The 21,265-nt window shown below is 50.6% G+C and overlaps 1 protein-coding gene across 1 annotated transcript in view; it reads left to right on the top strand.

Annotated features, from left to right (window-relative positions):
- Window positions 1-8,811, top strand: part of TMEM164 (transmembrane protein 164) — a 161,823-nt gene extending 153,012 nt beyond the window's left edge. Inside the window, exons 6-7 of the mRNA XM_030835750.2 lie at window positions 2,624-2,724; window positions 4,319-8,811. Coding sequence (XP_030691610.1) covers window positions 2,624-2,724; window positions 4,319-4,525 — 308 coding nt within the window. The 3' untranslated portion in view covers window positions 4,526-8,811. The remainder of the gene's footprint in view (window positions 1-2,623; window positions 2,725-4,318) is intronic.
- The last annotated feature ends 12,454 nt before the right edge of the window (window positions 8,812-21,265 follow it).

The following is a 21,265-nucleotide window of genomic DNA, read 5'->3' as shown; positions in this document are numbered from 1 at the left end:
CTGAGTTTGTGATTCATATAATAATGAAAATAATCAGCATCTCTTAGATCCCAGATATGGCACTCCAGTCATGGCTTAAATGATCTTATCTACCCGACGACCTTGTGAAGTAGGCGGCGGCACCCCATTCTGCAGATGAGGGAAACTGAGTTCAAGAGATACTGAGGCTTGCCCAAGGCCCTGAGGTCGATAAGCGACAAGAGCCAGGATTTGAGAACCTGTGTCTGCCCGGCTCCAGTGCCCACACTGTTACCCGTCACGCTGCATTTCCCAGAGTTCACGGACACCTCAACTTCAACATGTCTAACATTGGCCTCCTTTCTCCACCTTCTGTCCCAAATCTGCCTTTTCCTCTCTTCTCCATCTCAGTAAACGGCGTCATCCACCCAGTGATGCAAAGCTAGAACCCAGGGCCACCGCCGTTGTCTTCAAAGCTATCCATCCTCCTCTGTCATCGGGTTCCTGAAGCAGTCTCTGTCTCAGTCCCCCGCCTTGACGCTCTCTGCTCCAGCCCACACCCCGCACCCCGGCCAGGCAGATCTTTCTCAAGCGCACGTCTGATCGCATCACTTTCCCGCTTCAGACCCCTCCGCCGCTTGCTGTGGCTCTGCGGCAGAGCTCGAAGCTGGCCACCAATGAGCTGAAAGCCATCCAAGAAGACATGTTTCGTGTGGTCCGTTGAGCGTTCTTAAAACAATCTGAATGATTTGCCAACGTTTAAAAATCAGGAAATTCCATATGAAAGTTCCCATTTCTGGCTTCTCTTGCAAGAGTGAAAACACTGGCAACTCTGGGCCCACGTCCCCGTAGGGCAATGATGGGGTGGAACTGAGTGGCGGCTGACCTCTTCAGAAGGGGCCTGGGCTTCCCAGTTGGCCCATCTCCAGCATCCCTGTTGACTGGTCACCCCCCTGCTCCCAGTTACCTGCCTGCCTGAGGTTTGAGGCATCTAGGGTCATGACCCTGTGGCACAAGATGAAGCCCAAAGCCCTCAGCCTGGCTCCTAAGGTCCTACCTGGCCCAGCTGGGAGCAGCCTAGCCCTGCCAACCTCTGAGTCCTATTCCCCTGTGGTCTCAACTCTTCCCCATAGTTCTGTGAATTGGCTCGTTCCCACGGATGTCTGCCTTCCTGCAGGCTGCTGCTCTGGAATGCCTAGGCCTCTCTTTTAGTCCCATTTGTCCTTTAGGACTCTGCTCGGTGCCCCCTCCACCAAAAATCAGTCTCCCCGCCCGCCCCCCAAGCTGAGTTCCGTCCTCCCCTAACGCGCGGCACAGACCTGGGTCATCACACCCATCATACCGGTTCTCATTGTTAGTGGCTTGTCTGCCTCGTCTGCCGGATCGCGCATCTGAGGCCGCAGGGAGCCCGTCTTCTTTATGTTCCTTTCCCCAAAGTTTGGCGCAGGGCTTGGAATATGATAGGTGCCTAATAACTGGTGAATGAATGGATGAATCTGTGAAAGACTGACTTGGGAAAACACTACTCCAGGATGTCCTGTCGCCACCTACTTGCTTGAGGTAGAGGGTTCCAGGTTCCTTCCATTCCGGAGCACCCCCATGGATGCACGCACCCGTAGCGTCCTATAAGCCACACCCCTGCTCTGCAGCGTCTAGAATACATCCAAGCCTACCGGGATAGGAGTTCCTGAGTGCCGATAGAGGGAAAATACATCATTCTTGCTGTTCCAAGGGGAGAGGGTTGTCTAATGGTTGGGAAATGGCACAACAACTCTCAGAAATAGCCCCATTTTACAGACAAGTAAGCTGAGGTTCAGGGAGTTGAAACACCTTTTCCAGGGTCACACACGGCCAGTAAGTGGTAGAATCCAGGTTTGAAACCACATCTGTGTGACATCTCGACCACCATGCCATACTTGCTCAGTGACGTTTCTCTTTAGAAACATGAGGGAATGATTAAAATAAATGTGGACGTGAAGGCTATACAATTATATATACAGTAAAATTCTGATTAGTAATCAAAAGAAGAAAGAAAAGAAGCCCCCAAGGCATACAGGAACCAAGGAGACACACCCACGTGCTAGCAGTGGTCACATTCAGTAGAGTGCTGGGGGTGTTCTTCTTCGTTTCCTCCATCTCATTTCTACCTTTTAACATTTTCTAAGTTTCCTTTAGTGAGCACGTGCAGTCATCCCTCAGTGTCCGAGGGGGACTGGTTCCAGGACCCCTGCGGGTACCAAAATCCGAGGCTGACCAAGTCCCTTATAGAAAACGGGGTAGTACAGTCGGCCGTCCGGATCCGTGGATTCCGCATCCACAAGTTCAACTGACCATGGACCGATCCGGTTAGTGGAACCCGTGGATGTGGAACCTGCAAATACAGAGGGCCGACTGTATTACTTTTATAATAACAGTAAAAAAAAAAAAAAAAAAAAATCCCTCTTTGTAATGGCCCCGGCATTACGTGGCAGAACAGACTTTGGAAGGGGTGATAGGAGTACCCAGCTCATCGGTTTGGGCTGTCTCTCGAGCAGCCGTCGCAGGGCAGCAGAAGGGGGTAAACAGCAGGCGGTAGCTGTGGCCGCAGCGCCCGCACCCTCGTGGGACAAGGGAGGAGAAGAGGGTCACCAAACGCGCTGTCTCACTGTCTCCACTTTCCCCCCAGGTGCTTATACCCCGGAGCCCCTCAGCAGTTTCCGCTGGGCCCTTCTCTCGACTGGCCTCATGTTCTTTTATCACTTCAGCGTCTTGCAGATCCTGGGCCTGGTAAGTTTGGTTCTATCCCCTTCTATCCCTTCTGTTTGGCGTTCTTCATAAATCTTGATAATCCTGGTTGGCGCTGGTGTATCGTTTTGTTTTGAAAATACAAGATGCCAAAGGCCAGGCTGTCAGAGTGTTGTGTCTGGGCTCTTGATTTACGATCCACAGCCTTGGCCTCTCCGAAGAGTTTTCTGAATCCTTCAGTAATGCCTGTTTCTTTCACCCCTGGGGAGGCAAGGAGGCCCTTCACTCACGGCCGCTTGGATCGGAGCTAGAGAGCTGCGCTGGAAAGTGGTTTGCTGTGGACCCCATGCGAGGCAGGATGCTAGCCCTGGCCCTGGGCCTGGGGGAGGCTTCTGACCTCGGGTCCATTCTGGGTCTACTACCGGGCCCTGAGCTGTGTGTCCAGTGAAAGTGTGGTGTCGGGTGACCCCCGTGGCATTCTGGGATGTTCAGTAGTCGAGTTTTCCAGAGCCCAGGATTGCTGAGTGCGTGGGCAGTGTGTCTAGTGGTGGCGAAGTGAGTAGCAAGAGCTTGGGGCTGGGGCTGGGGTCGGGAGACCCAAGTTCGAGTCCTGGCCTTGCCACTGCTCTGGGTGAGTCACCTCATTCTCGAGTGCAGTGCGCTCTCCACCCTCCGTGACACGGCCCAGGCCCGCAACCCCGACCCCGAGAGGTGGTGAGGACTTGTCTTTAAGGAGAACGTGCTTGAAGGGCTTTGGAAGGCAGGGGCCGTGGCCGTGCTCGAGGCTGGAGCGGCATGCCGGGTTTTGTGTGCGAGCGGCACTAATGTAGCGTTAGCCGCGTGGACCTGGCAGGACTAGGGCGTGTAACCGATGTCACCAGCGCCTTTGTTGAAGCACTCAGTCATTTTGTCTTCCCCATCCCGGCGTGTTGCTCTGCTCTGGTTGGCCTGGGGGCTAGTTGGAGCTCCTTGCCAATAGCATGAATGCTTCCTGTTCTCTAGGGAGGAAGCAGTATGACCTTCACACCTGCTGTCCACTGGGACTCCTCGATTCCAGAGGAGTCGGTGCGCTCACGTCACCATACGTACCGTGCTTGGTGTCACCTCTGGGCCTCCTACAGGGAAGGCTCCGTTCGCTCCATTTCTCGCCATGACCCCCATCCATCCTTCATGAGTCCATTCAGGTGTCACTGCCCTCGTGAAGTCTTCTCTGAGAAGACTGTACAGCAAGAGCTGGTGAGCACCGTCTGTTTTGAGGTCACACGTGGTGGACCGATCACCCCACCTTGATGCAGGCAGGGGCCGTGCCGTGGACTGCCTTTATCCCATGACACCCCTCCGGGTCTGGGCACCCAGTAAATGCTTAGGAATGGCAACGGGCACTGGGCCCAACTGGAAGGCAAGACTGAGCAAAACCGACCAGCTTTTCCACTGGACGGCCTCCCCCGTCACCTCCAAAGGGCTCTAGCCTTGACCCACTCAGAAAACCTAGGGGAGAAAGATCCCACTATGAACAGGTGGGGATTTGACAATCCCTCCTTGTCTAGTCCCCATGAGGTAGACACGGCTGAACTGGCGGAAGCCAGAGAAAGCCTAAGGATGGTGAACGCTCACTCTACCTCCCTTGTCCCTGCAGGTCACCGAAGTGAATTTGAACAACATGCTGTGTCCGGCCATCTCAGACCCATTCTACGGCCCCTGGTATCGCATCTGGGCCTCGGGACACCAGACTCTCATGACCATGACCCACGGGAAGCTGGTCATCCTGTTCTCATACATGGCTGGGCCCTTGTGTAAATATCTGCTGGATTTGCTCCGGCTTCCAGCCAAGAAAATAGACTGAAGGTGCTTGTGTTGTTTTGTTTTGTTTTGTTTTGGGGTTTTTTTTTTCTTCTGCCCCTGAGGAAACAAGTCCTGACTCCACTTGGAGGACACCCAGCTCTTGATGACATCATGGGAGAGGGCAGGAGGACGTTTGGTGTGTTTCTTTTTCCTTCCTCTCTGTCCCTTTCTCCCACCACTCTTCCTTCCCCGGCTCTTCCCCCAGGACGGCTCCTGGAGCCTGGGCTGTAGTGCTGCAGCCTGGGCGGTAGTGCTGGAGCATGGGCTGTAGTGTTGGAGCCTGGGCGATAGTGCTGGAGCCTGGGCGGTAGTGCTGGAGCATGGGCTGTAGTCCTGGAGCCTGGGCTGTAGTCCTGGAGCCAGGGCTGTAGTGCTGGAGCCTGGGCGGTAGTGCTGGAGCCTGGGCGGTAGTTCTGGAGCCTGGGCGGTAGTCCTGGAGCCTGGGCTGTAGTCCTGGAGCCTGGGCGGTAGTGCTGGAGCCTGGGCGGTAGTGCTGGAGCCTGGGCGGTAGTCCTGGAGCCTGGGCGGTAGTGCTGGAGTATGGGCTGTAGTGCCGAGGGCCGCACGTTTCCTCCTTCCCTTTGCCGCTCTCTCCCTGCTCCTCGTGGCCTTAAATGGCGAGACAGTAGTCAGTGGCTTTCACTCTGCTAGTTGCTGCTTTAACAACATCTGGTTGAGGAGAAAGGGAACAACAAGCAGTAGTTCTTTTGGCATCGAAGCGATGAGATTGGGCTGTGTTTCATTTCTCCACTGCCAGGGACCTCCAGGCTTATGCTGGGGTCCCCTTTTGTCTCCAGCACAGCCCTCACCATAAGGGGACCGAGGCCTTGTTTCTATACCAGCGGCAAGCCGGGAGCCAAGGGATTTCCCAGCTCATGGCCAAAAGACAGCTGGCCAGATTCTTCCCACTGGTGTCCCATGACTCAAAGCAAGCGGCCAACCAGCCACTCCCTCCAGGATGCTGCCAGAGGTGGGAGGTGTGGGGCGCTACCCAGCCCAGGGGCTAGATTCCACTATTGCAATGGCAAATCCAAAGTGCGCAAGGTTGAAATGTCCACAGCTAATGCTAGGCAGGACCTTGGGTAAATTCTGCTTGAGAGCTGAGAACTGACCCATATCCCAATCAGAAGTGAGCGTAGAAATGAGTCAAAAGCCGTGGTAACTTGAGAAAACTGTGATTTGAATCATATGCTTGCTTTTAGTTTAATGTTGATAATAGACGACATTTTAATTTTGAGTGCCCCTTAAATGTTCTCTCTCTCTCTTTTAAAGGCAGCTTCAGGGAAGGATGAGCTAGAGTTGGGTTTTCTGGCTCTTGGAGTTCTGTGTATTTGTCTGTCCATTTGCTTTTGGATGTTTGAGTTCGGAGAATCCTTGAATTAGGGCCTGTCTCTGGAGGGACACCTGTCGATCCGTCTCATGGTTTTACAGCATGTCTTGGCATCCTAGGTTTGGGAAGATACAGATCCTGCAGTGCTGTTTCCCTAGGGCCAGGTGTCGTCACTGCGGCCAGACTCAGAGATGAATTGTTTAGCATGGGGGTGGGGGGCATCACATGCTCCCCAGCCCGAAAGCCCACGTCTGGGTTGAAAGGGAGGTACCAAAAAATCAGGTCCCCATGGGTGGAGGTTCAAGTGCTCTGAAAGGGAGACCTTTTGTTGCAAGGCAGCCTCAGTCATACATGGACCTCAAGAAGGAGGTGGTACCATTTGCTGGCTCCCTGTTGGCTCTTACTAAGAATAGATTACTTAATAATAGAAAAGATATTTCTGGGACCTCCTCTGATGAGCCCCCCCCACTCCCTCTCCCACTCTAGGCAGCCCAGTTGCCCTGGGCCCATTCAATATTTCAGGTGTTACTGTATCAGACCTAGATTGAGTTTCAGGGACTCAGTGGTCATGATTTTAGCAAGTGGACCTACAGGAGGCAGCAGGATGGAGAAGTCTCTCCTAGCAAGGCGAGGCCCAGGGAAGCAACCACGGCGGGGCCCATCCCTTTGCAGAGGTACGCTGGCAGTGAGGTCATCAATCCCCAGGGTGTGGGGTTGCAGGAAGGGGGAACCCGTGAGCTCCTCAAGATGCGTGACCTTCATTTTCTGCCATCTTTGAGGGTTTGGCCGAATTTTTCTTAGTGCCTCTCAGCCCTGGGTTGCCCTCCGGAAGAGGCAGCTCTTGAGGGGCTGGATTCGCCCCGCCCACTGGCTGCGTGTAGGCGTGGCTGATGAGGCAAGACCTCAGTGCCCCTTGGCCTCTTCCTCCGTGTCTCCATGGCCTGGTGCGGGGTGCTAGTCAGCTCGAGCTTCCCTTGCACTGGCGTGCCTCTCAAAGTTCGCCACGCTGGCTGGCAGCTTTCAGCTGCTTAGAGGGAAAGAAGAAAGTGGAAGCTACGTGCCTGGCTGGGCCAGGTCAGAGGCAGGTGCACCTGTCTGGGGGAGGGGGATGAGAAGGGTAGATACAGGGCTTCTGGTTGGCTCGGAAACATGTAGGGGGAAGGAACAGAGAGCAAGTCCCGTCCCAGGTTGCACAGGGAGTCATGGCCTGCGTTGCAGGTGTTGGGCAGCAGCGGGCGTCTGAATTGGTCTCTACCTGACTCTTTCCTTGGGCCAGGCCCATGCGGAGAGGTTACCTGGCCAGACCCTCGGCGGCCTGCCTTGGAGGGTGGCCCCTGCAGCAGTGGGCCCAGGCTGCCCGGCACGTCCCCTGTGCTTTCCTGTCGGTGCCAAGGGGCTTCCCCAGCCATCCTGGCCAAGTTTCCATGTGCCATTGGCCAGCATGTGAGAGCTCCGTGTGTTTGCGGAAGTGGACAGTTTCTTTTAAAATGGCCCCGGGAAGGCAAAGGAGTGTTCCCTCCAGCCCCCAGGTAGCCCTGGCTAAGGATTGGCCCAGTGAGATCAGTGTGTTCAGCTGGCCAACTTGGGACATCAGCTCAGAATAACAGATGGTCATGCCTGCTTGTAGGCCCCCATCTCTTCTCCATTCCCCGTGGTATTTGCTTCTGTACACCAAAGATGATCTGGCCTATCTTCTTCCCGGAGGCCCAGTGATGTGTTCCTCTGTCAGCTTGTGAGGAAGCCACGGCTTCTGTCCCCCGAAGTCAACCTTCTCCCTTTCTCCTGGGACTTCTCAGCATTCACAGAAGCTGCTTGCAGCGTGGCCAGGGCATGTGGGGCGTCGGGGCCCAGTGTTTAGTGGAGCGGGCACAGCTGCCCACGGAGAGCAGGTTGTCAGCACGTCTCTGCGCGCTGGTGTTAGGGGGAGGCTGGCAGAAGACCCTTCCTCCCCCTCCCTTGGCCAGAAAAAGACTTCCATGGATGTGTACGTGTTGATCCCGAGTCATCTGAAGGGGAGATGGGGAGGCGGGCGAGGGGAGAAGAAGGGCCAGTGTGGCCCCTACAAGACAAGACACCGGTGCTGGTTTTTGGTAAATCGGGAGCCAGGCATAAGGGAGGACGTCTGTCCTGCAGGCCCTCGCATGCTCCTTGGACTACCGGGAAGGGGCGTCCTCACTGCACACGCTGCCCCGCCCTCTGGGGGGTGGGGGTGGGTAGGGTCCATGAGAGGGAGCGAACCTTCCTCTTCTGTATATAGAGTGAGCCACTTGTGCTCAGGAAAACCTAGTCGCTTGTTGCTGCTCTTGTGACATTTTTGTACACTGGTTTGCTACTCGTGGCACGAAACAAACACAACAAGAAAAGTCATTTCAAGCTGAGCTGTGGTTTTGGAAACCTGCTTTCTTTCAGTGTCAGTGTTGTATTGTATTTGGAGGAATTCTTCATCTCTATTGGTGTTACTGTGGTAGAGAGAATAAGATAGTCCGACTTGTAATTCTTTCTGCCGGGAAATTGGCAGTGCCTCTGTCGTCGCCCCGACCCCGGTCCTTCCTCATTCCCAGGGTGGGATTGCTATGCGCTGGGCACACCCCTCCCTGGCCCCCGCCCCCGCAGCGGCTCCCTTTAGAACCGGTCTTTGTGATTCCCCTAAACAGCTGCAGAATGAGTATTTTTGCCAAGCTGGTTCTTGGGTGCTCTGTGCCCCTACCAGTTTGCTTGCCTCTTGGGGCATTTTGTAATGTTTTCTCTGTTTTGTAAAACCTTTTGATTGTACCACAGTGGTTTCTGCAGTCACCTTTGGAAGTAAATGGTCATTAATTTGTGTACTTAGCACTCTGAATTTTAGTCTGAGGTGTTTCTGTTGTTGAAGATCCTTGAATGAAAAGGAACCCTCACCATGGGACTCACTGTTAAATGTTTCCTTCATTTACTGCTATTAAAAGGTTTATGAGAACCCAGGAGTCTTGGCCTTGCTTCTCAGAACCCTCTCAGTAGGGCTTCTGCTTTGAAAAGTAGACAAAAGGGGCCGATGGTCGTCCAGGCCGTGGAGGACCACCAAGGGGCAGCTGGCGCACTCAGCACAGCTCTGCCCTGGGAGTCGCGTGGCCGGACGTGCGGCCTCGAATCCCCCCATGCTGCTGCCTGCTTCCACTAGTGCTGCCAGGGACCAAGCAGGCCTTGTGCTCTTAGCAGGGCTTGTCTGCTGGGGGCATCTGCTGGGCTCGCGGGGCCGCATGTGCGCTGGGCCAGGCTGGAGGACTGAGCTAGGGGTGGCAGCTCTAAAACCAGACGTGATCAGGCTCCCTCATCCCAGGTTTCCTGAGGGCGGGCTCTGTTCAGCAGAGGTGCGAGGCTGACACAGGTCAGACCGTCCCATGTGGAGGTAACCCTGCCCCTGGGGAAGAGTCGGACCCGGCTGTCCAGGGCTCCCCACTGAGCAGCCCGTTGGTGACTGTGATCAGCCCAGCCCGCCTTTACACCAGACAGAGGCCCTACTCAGACTTTTGCCGCTGTGGCTGCTTCTAGAAGGGACACAGCTAGGCATAGCGGTCCCCAGTGCAGGTGGATTTCCTCATTGGCCGGTAGTTGGGCACCCAGGCTATCGGAGAGGCTGGGCCCTGCCATCCTGGGCCACAAAACCACCAACTTGGGCAAGTCACTCGTTGGCTTGTGACCCCAGCTTCTCCATCAGTAAAGCTATAGCTACAGCCGTGTGCCAGGCATGGTGCTAGGTCCCTCCGCATGCATTACAGGATGTAATCCCCTCAAAAACACGGCGAGCTGATTGCTCATGCTGTCCCTGTGGAACAGGCAGAAACGGAGAAAGCTGAGGCTCAGATCTAATCAATCAGTGGAAGAGCTGGCCTGGGAAGCCAGTTTGGTGAGGCTCCAGCGCCTCGGTGCTCAGCACTCTCCCCTGGACTCTGCTGCCTGTCTGGGTGCTGGCATGACCGGGCAGACCCTCGCCCAGGGCCCCCAGGCCTGAGGGGAACGGGAGGAGAACCGGGCAGTGAGGTGGAAGGCGAGAGAGAGGAGGGCGGGCCCCACGACTGCCGAGGCAGGGGGTCAAGCCCATCTTTTCTTCTGTGGCCAGCAGACCTGACCCTGGTGAGCCGCAGAGCAGAGCACGGCTGAAAGGCCTACAAGTAAACGGGATGGGGCTACAGGGGGCCAGGCAAAGATTGGCCCTGGGGGGAGAGGCTGCCGGAAGGACGTGCGGCAGGTTGGTCCCGTGGCCTTTCTGTGTGTCTCCCATTTCAGAAAGACCTAGGCCAAGGCCCCCGTCCCCTGGGCTCGTGCATCTGCCCCTGCTGAAGGTCTCTGCTCCAGTCTGTACCCTCTGCTGCAGGCAATAGTTTCCAATGGAGACCTGACAGCCTCACTCCCGCTGGGCCTTGTAAACATCTCCTCGCCCTCACGTCCCACAAAGACCCATCCATAGCCGACCCTTTGCCCCAGCCGTATTGAGCTCCACTTGTTCGTGCCCTGCCGTTTCTCGCTGCTTTGTCTCGTTCTTCGCGCTGTTTTCTCGGCTACCCCGCTCTCCCTGCTTGTCCGGAGGTCTCAGCTCGAGTGTCAGCTCCTGTACGCAGTCTTCCCTGAGCCCCAGTATGCATTAGGTACCCCTCCACTCGGCTCCCCGGTGCTCACTCCGGGGCCCCCATTGGCCTCCTAGGAAGTCATCAGGGCGCTGTCTCCCTCTGTAGATGTTGAGCTCTTTGAGGGCAGAGAGGGGTCTGATGCATCCTTTAGCCCCTGGCCCAGGACCTGGTCCTTGGAAGGTGTTCGGTGAACGATGCTCTTATCCCAGAGTCCTGCAAAATGGTGGGAGGCCACACAAGCTGTCGCTCATCCCCTGAGTTCTCCTGCATGGGGCCCCGTGCCTTTGATGGCCCGGGCACCTCGAGCTCCAGCCGGTGGGCCTCCATCCTCCTTCTCTGCGGGACCCTGGGTAGCTGGGATCCAGGGTGAGGAGGCGTGTTGTGAGGAAAGAGAACAGAGACAGCATCTGTTCCGCCTGCCCCTTCGCTAGACCTCTGGGCGGGGTGTGGGTGAGGCAGCCAGCTGCTTTTCTGCATCCCTGGTAGCTGTTTATCCCCTCCAGGGTCCCCCTTCCACTCCCCAGGGCACACAGGCAGGGCTGGTGTTTACGTGGCAAAAGCCCCACCAGCCCATGGAATGTGTCACCTACCCCCCTCTGAGGCGTAGGGAGCAGCTGATGGTTACAACCTGATCCCCCAGTGAGTTTTCCCCTTGTCCTGGTTTGCCAAGGCCAGTGGGGGGACAGAGATCCACAGATGTCAGGCTGACAAATGCAGTGGCTTACTCAAAGGCCATGTGGTTTACTAACCTTGGCAACCAGTAAGGCTGGCCTAGTCCAAAGTCAAGGAGTCTCTGTTACTGCCTGTACCTGCCTCTCTCCCAGTCAGCGTTCGCCTAGCATCTCCACTGCATATCTGGGGTGTCTGAGCTGTGCGACGGAGGGGCTGAAGCGTCTCCCAGGAAGGCAGTAGCGAAGGCTACTCCTGTTGCTGATGGATGACCCGAAGGGCTCTGCCCTCCACAGCTGACTTCCTAGCTTCAGTGGGGCTCTGCCTGCATCGCAGCCGGCCGGTGGCCTCGGAGTCTCACTACACAGCAGGTCATAGCAAGGAGGGTAGATGCTTCCTTAACAAAGCTCTCATAGGCGACAGAGCCAATAGCATGGGCCGCGTCGGCCTTCTCCTTTCCAACGACCCATCCCCAGCTGTACCACTGCTCCAGCCGCTGGTTCTCCCTGGTCTCCGCCGCCTTTCCCCTCCCGCTTCCCTCTCCATCCAGGGACCAGTAAGAGGTGCTGCCTGCTGTACTGTCCCTTCAGCTGCTCCTTCCCTAGTCGCCAAGAGTCCCCAGTCTCCTTACATTTTTAGAAAGACCCTGGGCTCTCCAGTTTTTCTCCCTCTGAGAATGGAGGGGCCTCCCTCAGATTTCCAGAGTGTTGGAGATGACAGGATGCCGCTGATACAGGGGCTTGTAAATTTTCCTGCATATTAGAATCACCTGAGGAGCTTTACAAAGACTCAGTGCCCAGGCCTCACCCCAGCTCATAATTCAAAGCAAACTTCCTGCTTGATTTTGTTTTGACTTTAAGCTTCCAGGTTGGAAGTCATCTCTTTGACGTGCCCATCTACACCCAGTGCCGTTTCTTCATGAAAATTTTAAGACATACCCAAAGGTATGAAGAATAATAGCTAAGTCCAGCTTTGAGAAAAGAATGTTACCAAGAGAGTTGAAGGCCCCTTACTCCAGATTGTTCCTCAGAGCTTCAGGGAGTCTGGGGAGGTGTCTGAGCTATAAACCAGCCAGGTCTCCTTAGGGTGAGGAGGGAGGTGGAAGGGCCTCCTTCCGTGCAAGGGCGGCAGGTACAGAGGGATTTGTTGCTGGTAGGGTCGCCATCGTGGGTTTCCATGGGTTTCCAACGGGATGGCTTGGATGGCAGCCAACTTGAGGACCTGCAGGGCTGGTGGTGCAGAGTGGGTGAGGTTCCAGCCTTTCCCCTTGCTTCACCCAAAACAACTCCAATTTTATTCCACTTTGTACACTGAGGCTGTGTAAATAGTTTCATTGGGAAGAGGGTTTAAAAGCCACTTAATTCCACCCTCACTAGTCTGTCTCTACCCTCTCTGAGATAGTGGTCCTGTAGTCGTTGGAAAAGCCTTGCGGTAGGACTCAGCAGCTGGGGCCCGTGGTCCCAGCTCTCCGTCCGCTCTTAGGTCCCAGGTGTGCTTGACAAAGTCAGACCTCTCTGAACTCCGGGGCAGTGGGAGACATCCAGTGAGATAAATGGGTGTGAGAGGGCTTTATAAACTGCGAAGTCCTATCCAATGTAAGGGGGTCCTATTTCCAGAGAGCGTGGTTACTAGGCTTGTTCTCCGAGCACAGGAGTTGGTCGGGGTTTTGACTACACTCACACGCTGCGCCTTCCTGTACCCTGTGTGGTCGAGGTGTGTGAGAGAGGTGCTAACCTCAGATTTAAGGCATTTTTCTGTATTTCATTGACTCTAAGACACTTTTTAAAGAAGATTTTAATATCTCCAAATTTGGATAGCGAGGGTGGGAGGGAGACGCAAGAGGGAGGAGATATGGGGATGTACGTATATGCATAGCTGATTCACTTTGTTCTAAAGCAGAAACTAACACACCACTGTAAAGCAATTCTCCTCCAACAAAGGTGTTAAAAAAAATCTCCAAATTTGAGAGGCACCTTACCAGTCAGTGGCATGACAATTGAATCGGCAACTTATTTTTTTCTTTTTCAGCAGTACATAAAATAACAGACATCTTCCAATCTGAGGTATCTTAGAGTCACTGAAGGGCTGTCATTGTTAACTTCGATTCTTCCTCTTCTCCACGAGAGTCACCCTCCTGGTAGAGAACAGCCGTTCGAAAAAACTTCTAAACTTTTAGCATGTAGTCTCCTTCTAACACTCCATCCTCTCTTTCTTCCCTGCCGGCATCCACCCAGGCCAGGCGAGCTTTCTGCTTCCTGACCAGAGGGAGCCCCCTTTGTTGGGCTGTCTCTTGGGGCAGATGTTCCGTGGGACGTGAGAGAAAGGAAGCCGAGTGCACCTGCGCAGGGAAGCCCACCGTGCCAACTGACAGGGAGGGAGCCGCATGAGCCAGGCCAGCTGCCCCCGGCAGCTCTGGTTTCTTTATTTCCCAACCAGAGCCTGGCCAGAAGGCTTAGCCTGCTGCCCTGGGGAGCTCCCGGGGCTGCTCATTGCCAGAGATGAGCTGGTAGGGCTGGGGCAGGGGAAGGGAGCGCAGCCTGTCCTGAGCTCCCTGGGTTGATGTAAGTGGCTGTCTGGCCCACGCAGAGGGAGACGATGACTTCCTCACCTCGTCTAACAAGGTGGAACAAGAGTTAGGCGGTGGGCCTTTCGGGGAAAAGCAGCACCTAGGGTAGCCTAAGCCATGCACGTTCACTGTGGTTGGAAATTGCCACCAACCTTCCCTCAAGTCCTGGCAGCCACTCTAATTAAGCTCGGCCCTTGTAACCTTGAGGCCAGGCTCTTCCAGAAGGGAAAGGGGTGTCTGCAGTGAGATCCAGGGATACTTGGGCACAGGAAGCAGTTTGGGGATATTCCCTGTCCCGCACCACCCCCCGAGGGAGCTTAGCAAGACATGATCAGCCCGGATTACAGCCGCCCTCATGTAACTGGGTTAAAGTGTTGGCCTACTTAGGCCCCTCCTGCAGCGGCCTCCTTCAAAGCTGATGAGGCCGATTAGGGGGCTATTTCTGAGCCCTGGTTGTGTACCCAGAAGCCTGGGGTCAGTCCTCCTGTGACAAGAAAGACAATAACTAAGGCTGGACAGCCAAGGGGAGAGTCTGCCCTGCCCACGGGAGAGCAGTGCTGTCAGACCTCACGCGTCCTTGGAAAAGAAAGAGCCCAGGAACGTCAAGTCTAAGTCCCTGGATTTTGAACTTCAAAGACCAAGCCAACCAATTTTCTGGGAAAGACCTTGTCCTATGTTTTTGCCATCTTCAGCCCTAGAGAGAGATGGCGGATAGGCAAAACGAAGTCTTCAGTCACAGTCACTAGCCTCTACTTAGTAGGTTCTATGCATTTGAGGGAGATTGCTATCTAACCTGAGCCTCAGTTTGCTCGTCTATAAAATGGCAATAATAATAATAAATATAATAACGACTTCACAGAGCAGGTGTGAAGAGTGAATAGATAAGACACTTGGCACGGTGCCTGGCACACTGTAAGCACTACTTCCATAAATGTTAGATGCCATCATTACTACCATTTCCACCACTACTGCCACCACCACTGTCACCATCATCTTCATCTTCATTAACACAGCAGAGTGAACGATGGAAAGCTGTCTCTGGAGCCTGAAAAACACAGTCTGAATCCTGGCTCTGCCACTTTGTAGCTACGTGGCCTTGGGTAACTGATAACTTCTTTGATCTAGAGTCTGTAAAATCGAAAATTCATAAGGCTGTTGAAAAGTGTATAACCTGGTCCTTTTTGTGCAGTAAGCAGTCCATAAATATTGGCTATTATAATTGTTAAAAAGGGGTGATCCAGATCAGTGGTTACCAGGAGGAGTTGGGGGGAGGGATGAATATGTGAAGCACAGAGGATTTTTAGGACAGTGAAACTACTCTGTATGATACTATAATGGTAGATACATTTCATTAGACATTTCGTCAAAACCCATAGAATTTACGGCATCAAGAGTGAACCCTAGGGCTTCCCTGGTGGCGCAGTGGCTGAGAGTCCGCCTGCCGATGCAGGGGACACGGGTTCGTGCCCCGGTCCGGGAGGATCCCACATGCCGCGGAGCAGCTGGGCCCGTGAGCCATGGCCGCTGGGCCTGCGCGTCCGGAGCCTGTGCTCCGCAACGGGAGAGGCCACAACACTGAGAGGCCCGCGTACCACAAAAAAAAAAAAAAAAAAAAAAAAAAAAAAAGAGTGAACCCTAATGTAAACTCTGGACTTTGGTATCAATGTAGGTTCGTCAGTTGCAACCAAGGTACCACCCTGGTGCGGGATGCTGATAGTAGGAGAGGCTGTGTGTGTCTGAGGCAGAGGAGGTGGGGCAGGCAGTATATGGGTGTTCTCTGTACTTTCTGCTCAACTTTGCTGTGAACCTAAAACTGCTCTCAAATTATAGTCTATTTAAAAGGAAAAGAAAAAGTTGATCAAACTAGATTGTTATAAATTTAGGATGTTAACTCTATCGCCATGGTAACCACTAAGAAAATAAAAGATACAGAAAAGGAAATGAAGAGGGAATCAACATGGTACACCAGAAAATAGTTCATCAAACACAAATGAAAGCTGTACTGGAGGAATTGAGGGAAAAAAGAGATATGACATGTAGAAAACAAATAGCACAATGGCAGGAAAAAAATTCTCCATTATCAGTAATCACTTTACATGTAAATGGGTTAAACTCACCAATTACAAGACAGATACTGGCAAAATGAATTTTGAAAAGACATGATCTAACTATATGCTGCTTACAAGAGACTCAATTTAGACCCAGAGACAAATAAAATTGATAAAAGGATCAGTTCATCAAGAAGCTATAACAATTATATACATATACACACCAAACAACAGAGCTCCGTAAGATATGAAGGAAACATTGACAGAATTGAAAAGAGAAACAGGCAGTTCTACAATAATAGGTGGAGACTTCTATATCCCACTTTAAATAACGGATAAAGCACTTAGACAATACATATGTAAGAAATAGAAGACTTGAACAACACTATAAACCAGTTAGACCTAAAAGACATATACAGAGTACTCTACCCAACAAGAGCAGAACACACATTCTTCTCAAGTGTACCTGGAACATTCTGCAGGATAGATCATATTTTAGGCCATAAAACAATTATCACTAAATTTTTAAAGATTGGAATTAAACAAAGTATCTTCTTTGACCAAATGGAATAAAGCTAGAAATCAAAAACAGAAGGAAAACTGATAATATTGCAAGTATGTGGAAATCGAACAACACACTTAACCAATGGGCTAAAGAAGAAATCACTAGGGAGATTAGAAAATGCTTTGGGATGAATGAAAAGGGAAATACAGTGTACCATTTAAATTTTTTTTCTGCATATATTTCTTGCGATATGCTTTTTTTATTTTTTATTAATTTTTATCAGAGTATAGTGGATTTACGACGTTGTGTTAGTTTCTGCTGTACAGCAAAGTGAATTAGTTATACATATCCACTGTTTCCTAGATTCTGTTCCCATGTAGGTCATTACAGAGTATTGAGTAGAGTTCCCTTACAGTAGGTTCTTATTAGTTATCTATTTTATATATAGTAGTGCGTATATGTCAATCCCAATCTCCCCAACGTACCAAACCTTTGGGATACAGTGAGAGCAGTGGTCAGAGTTAAGTTTATAGCTTTAAACACCTGTATTAAAAAGGGATCTCTGAAATCAACATCCTAACTTTACACCTTGAGGAACTAGAAAAAGGAACAAACTACACCTAAAGCCAACAGAAGGAAAGAAATAATAAAGGTTGGAGCAGAGTTAAGTGAAATAGAGAATAGAAAAAAAAATAGAATCAATGAAACCAATAGTTGGTTCTTTAAAAAGATCAACAAAATTGACAAATCTTTAGCTAGACTCATTAAGAAAAAACAGACATAACTAAAATTGGAAATGAAAGCAAGGATGTTACCACCAACCTTACAAAAATTTAAAGGATTATAAGAGAATACTATAAGCAGTTGTATGCCAACAAATTAGTCTTGATGAAATGGAAAAGTTCCTAGAAACGTGGAAATTACCAAAACTGACTCAAGAAGAAATAGAAAACATGAACAGATCTAGAACAAGTAAAGAGATGATTGAATCAGTAATCAAAAACCTCCCAACTTAAAGAAAAGAAAAAAAAAAACCAGGCCTCATTGGTGAATTCTACCAAACATTTAAAGCTTTAACACTCATCCTATACAAACTCTCTCAAACAATAGAAGGGGAAGGAACCCTTCCTGACACATTCTATAAGGCCAACATTACCCTGATACCAAAGCAAGCAAAGATACCACAAGAAAACCACAGACCAGTATCCTTATGAATACAGACACAAAAATCCTCAACAAAATACCAGCAAACCAAATCCAATGACACATTGAGAGGATTATACACCATGACCAAGCGGGATTTACCCCAGGAATGCAAGGGTGGTTCAACATAAGAAAATCAACCATTGGAGTACACCACCATATAGGAAAATTAACTCAAAATAGACCAACAACCTAAATATAAGGGCTAAAATTGTTAGAAGAAAACATAGGGATAAATCTTCATGACATAGGATTTGGCAATGGAGCCACAGATTTGTCACCAAAAACATTAGCAACAAAATTAAAATTAATTAAATTAAAAATAGATAAATTGGACTTCATAAAAATTTAAAAAATTTTGTCCACCAAAGGGCACTATCAAGAATGTGAAAAAGACAACCTACAAAATGGGAGAAAATATTTTCAAATCATATATCCGATAAGGGTTTAATATCCTGAATACATGAAAAACTCTTAAAGACAACACAATTACAAATTGGGCGAAGGACTCGAATAGACATTTCTCCAAAGAACATACACAAATGACCAATAAGCACATGAAAAGGTGTTCAACATCACTGGTCATTAAGGAAATGCAAATCAAAACCACAATGATATACTACTTCATACCCACTAGAGTGGCTGTAATCAGAAAGACAGATAATAACAGGTATTGGTGAGGATGCGGAGAAATTGGGACCTTCATACTGGTGGGAATGTAAAATGGTACAGCCACTGTGGAAAACGGTTTGTTTCTCAAAAAGCTTAACGTAGAATTACCATATGACCTGGCGATTCCATCCTTAAGTATCTACCCAAGAGAAATGAAAACATAATGTCCACACAGAAACTTAGACACACGTGTTTGTAGCAGCTTTATTTTTAAGAGCCAAATGATTGAAACAGCCCAAATGTCCATCAGTGGACGAATGGATAAACAAATTGTGGTCTGTATGTACAATGAGATATTACTCAGCCATCAAAAGAAACGAAGTACTGAAACAGGCAACAACTTGGATTAACCTCGAAAACATTATGCTAAGTAAAAGAAGATAGTGACAAAAGGTCACACGTTGTATGGCTCCATTTATATATGTCCAGAATAAGCAAATTCAGAGAGACAGAAGACTAGAGGTTACTTAGGTGATGGCCAAAGGAGAATGGGGAGTGACCTCTTAATAGAGACGGAGCGTTTTATGGAGTGATGAAAAAATTTTAAAACTAGAGAGAGCCGGTGTTTGCACAACATTGCGAATACACTAAATACCACTGAACTGTGTGCTTTCAGGTGGTTAATTGTGTCATGTGGATTTCACCACAATTAAAAAAAAGTCAACAAAAGGAGGTGAAAAGAAAGGAATTTCTTTTTAACTCTCAAGTGCACTGTGCACCCTGCTGACAGGACTCACTGGGTAACCTTCCCAAGAGCAAACGTGTTGCCTGCACTTTCCCAGCCTAGGGCTGACCGTTAGCAATTTCTGTTTGATCTTCTCCAAGGCCACAGATTCTTCTGGAGTGGTACAAACCCAAAGCGGGGAGGAGGGGCCCAACGTACCCTGCAGGAGCAGTCCCAGCCTATTTGAACGACTGGATTAACCCCGTGTTCCTCTTCTCAACCCCATGATTCATGAGCACCATGGACCACATAGGCTAGGCACTGAGGGGCATGGCTTCACGTACAGAGGTCACTATGGCCACCCACCACTGCCCCCCACAATAATTCTGGGAAAGGGGCCATTGCTGAGGCCTGTGCCAGCGGGGCGGCAATATCTCCATGCAGAGTTCCTGGAATTCATGTGAATGTTTAAGTAGAGAAAGTTTAGGGAAACGTTTGCATTACTCACACTAGTACTGTCCTTCAAACAGGATGGGGGTTTTCCGCTCTTTCCAATCCAAGACCCCCCTTTCTACCCTGCCAGGCTGTGTGCGAGTGGGGACTTTGATTGCCCCATCCAACGGTCCGGCCAGCCCGTCTCCTGTGCTGACGGACGCACGCAAATCCACTTACACATGTTGACACATACGCTAACGTTGGATCATTCCAGAATATGGTGGGGTGGAAATGCTACTTCGATGAAAAGTGACGATAGCAGCTCCTAGTTTCAAATCTGCCTGGTGTTCAGGCAATGACTGCGACTCTCCGCAGCTTCCTGTCAGTTAAAATGTGATTTAAACATTCTATTGTGTACCAGTTGCGTTTCCTGTTTTATAATATCCAAATTTAATATCGCCTTCCTGCCCTTTCTATGTAGCGGGTGATTCAGAAGGTGACTCTGATTTCCCTCTCTGGGTGGGTTACCCTCACTATCTTATCTCTCCTCCTGCCTCATGAATGGATTTTTCCATTAGTCAGCATACTATAACCTTTCTTCAGGCCTCAGGGCAGCCTCGTAGAGCAAACAGCCTAGTTTCTCTCTGTGCTGCTCTCTCTCTCCTGGTCGTGGGAAGGGCCTGATACCTTTCAGAGGGCAGATCTGCAGTAAAAAAAAACGAAACTTTGAGCCACCAAATGCCACTCTGCAGGTACACAGACCTGTCTCTTATACGGTCATGTATTGATAATTTCTCTCCCAACCACCGTGGCATTCCTGCTAGGGAGCAAGATAGCCTCACTGTGGGAACAAATCCTCTCCTCCGCTCAAGGAACCATGACCGTGCCCGGTTTCTGGGTGGTCTCTGCTGCTAACACGTTGGAGGGCCAAAGAAATGCCATTTCCCAACAGGGCCGCTACAACCCTGCTCATTAATGCCACTCTGAGGTGGGAGCCATTTAAGGGAAACACTATAAATCCAGCCCAATGTCACCTGGGCCCCAGTCTGAATGACTTTTGCCAGCTAGACCAAACTTGTGTGCCACTCACAACTCTCAGCTCAGAGTGAACTGTTAATTTGTCTTACAAAATGATACTATCTTTATTCTGAAACCAAGCACGGTGCCGTGCCTCTGGGCAGGGGGGTGGGGGTGGGGGGCGGGCACTCAGTAAATATTGATGGATCACGTTGAGCCTGACATTTGGGAGGAAAAGGCCAAATGGAAAAGGAGATGAAATGGTGCTTTGCCAAAGGCTCTCAAAATAACTGGGCACGTTGGGGCAGCAGCAGTGGTTTTCAGATTGTCCCGCGGGACCGGGACCCGGCATTCTGTTGGAACTGATCGAAGTTTCCATAAACATTTGATTCAAAAAACGTGTGTGTGTTTAAATGTATAATATTTAAACACTGTAATAAAAACTGAAAAAAACAAACAAAACCAAAACACCTAACCAAAACATCTAATGTGTTACATTCAGAATGGCAATTGAAGACCACCCAGTGGGTCAGCAGGAACCATCAAGTTGACACATTCTGTTCAAACCTCAGGCCTGATGCTTCTCCTGCCTGAACTTCTTGCAGGCCTCCCTTGTCAGGCCTGGTTCAGAAGGTTGTGGCTGCACCGGGGTTTTATAATTTAGGCCAATAGGTGCTCACTTTCATAAAACTATATGAAGATACCACCTCTTTCTCTTTGCAAATCAGGACCTTCTTGCTGCTGTACAGCCAAAACAACACAGAAATCAATGGAGCGCTGAGACTATAACTGTCATCTGTCACCCCAATTACAAATTTTTATAGTCACCCAAACAGCCTCGTCGTTCTCATTAACTTTATAAGTAACTGGTATGCATTCGTACTTTATAACAGTGAAATGCCGTTTTTAGTCTCGTACTTGTAACTTAATGAGGTAGCAGCTAAGATTCTGATGAAAAAGCAAAGAGGTTCTTCCAGCATGGAGGGAGACTGAAGGCTAAACAAATTACCCGCCCCTTGTGACTTGGCTGC

The sequence above is a fragment of the Globicephala melas genome, chromosome X (genome assembly GCF_963455315.2).
Source record: "Globicephala melas chromosome X, mGloMel1.2, whole genome shotgun sequence".
NCBI lineage: Eukaryota > Metazoa > Chordata > Mammalia > Artiodactyla > Delphinidae > Globicephala > Globicephala melas.
Note: the sequence above shows the minus strand (reverse complement) of the source record. Positions and strands in the feature narration are given on the sequence as shown.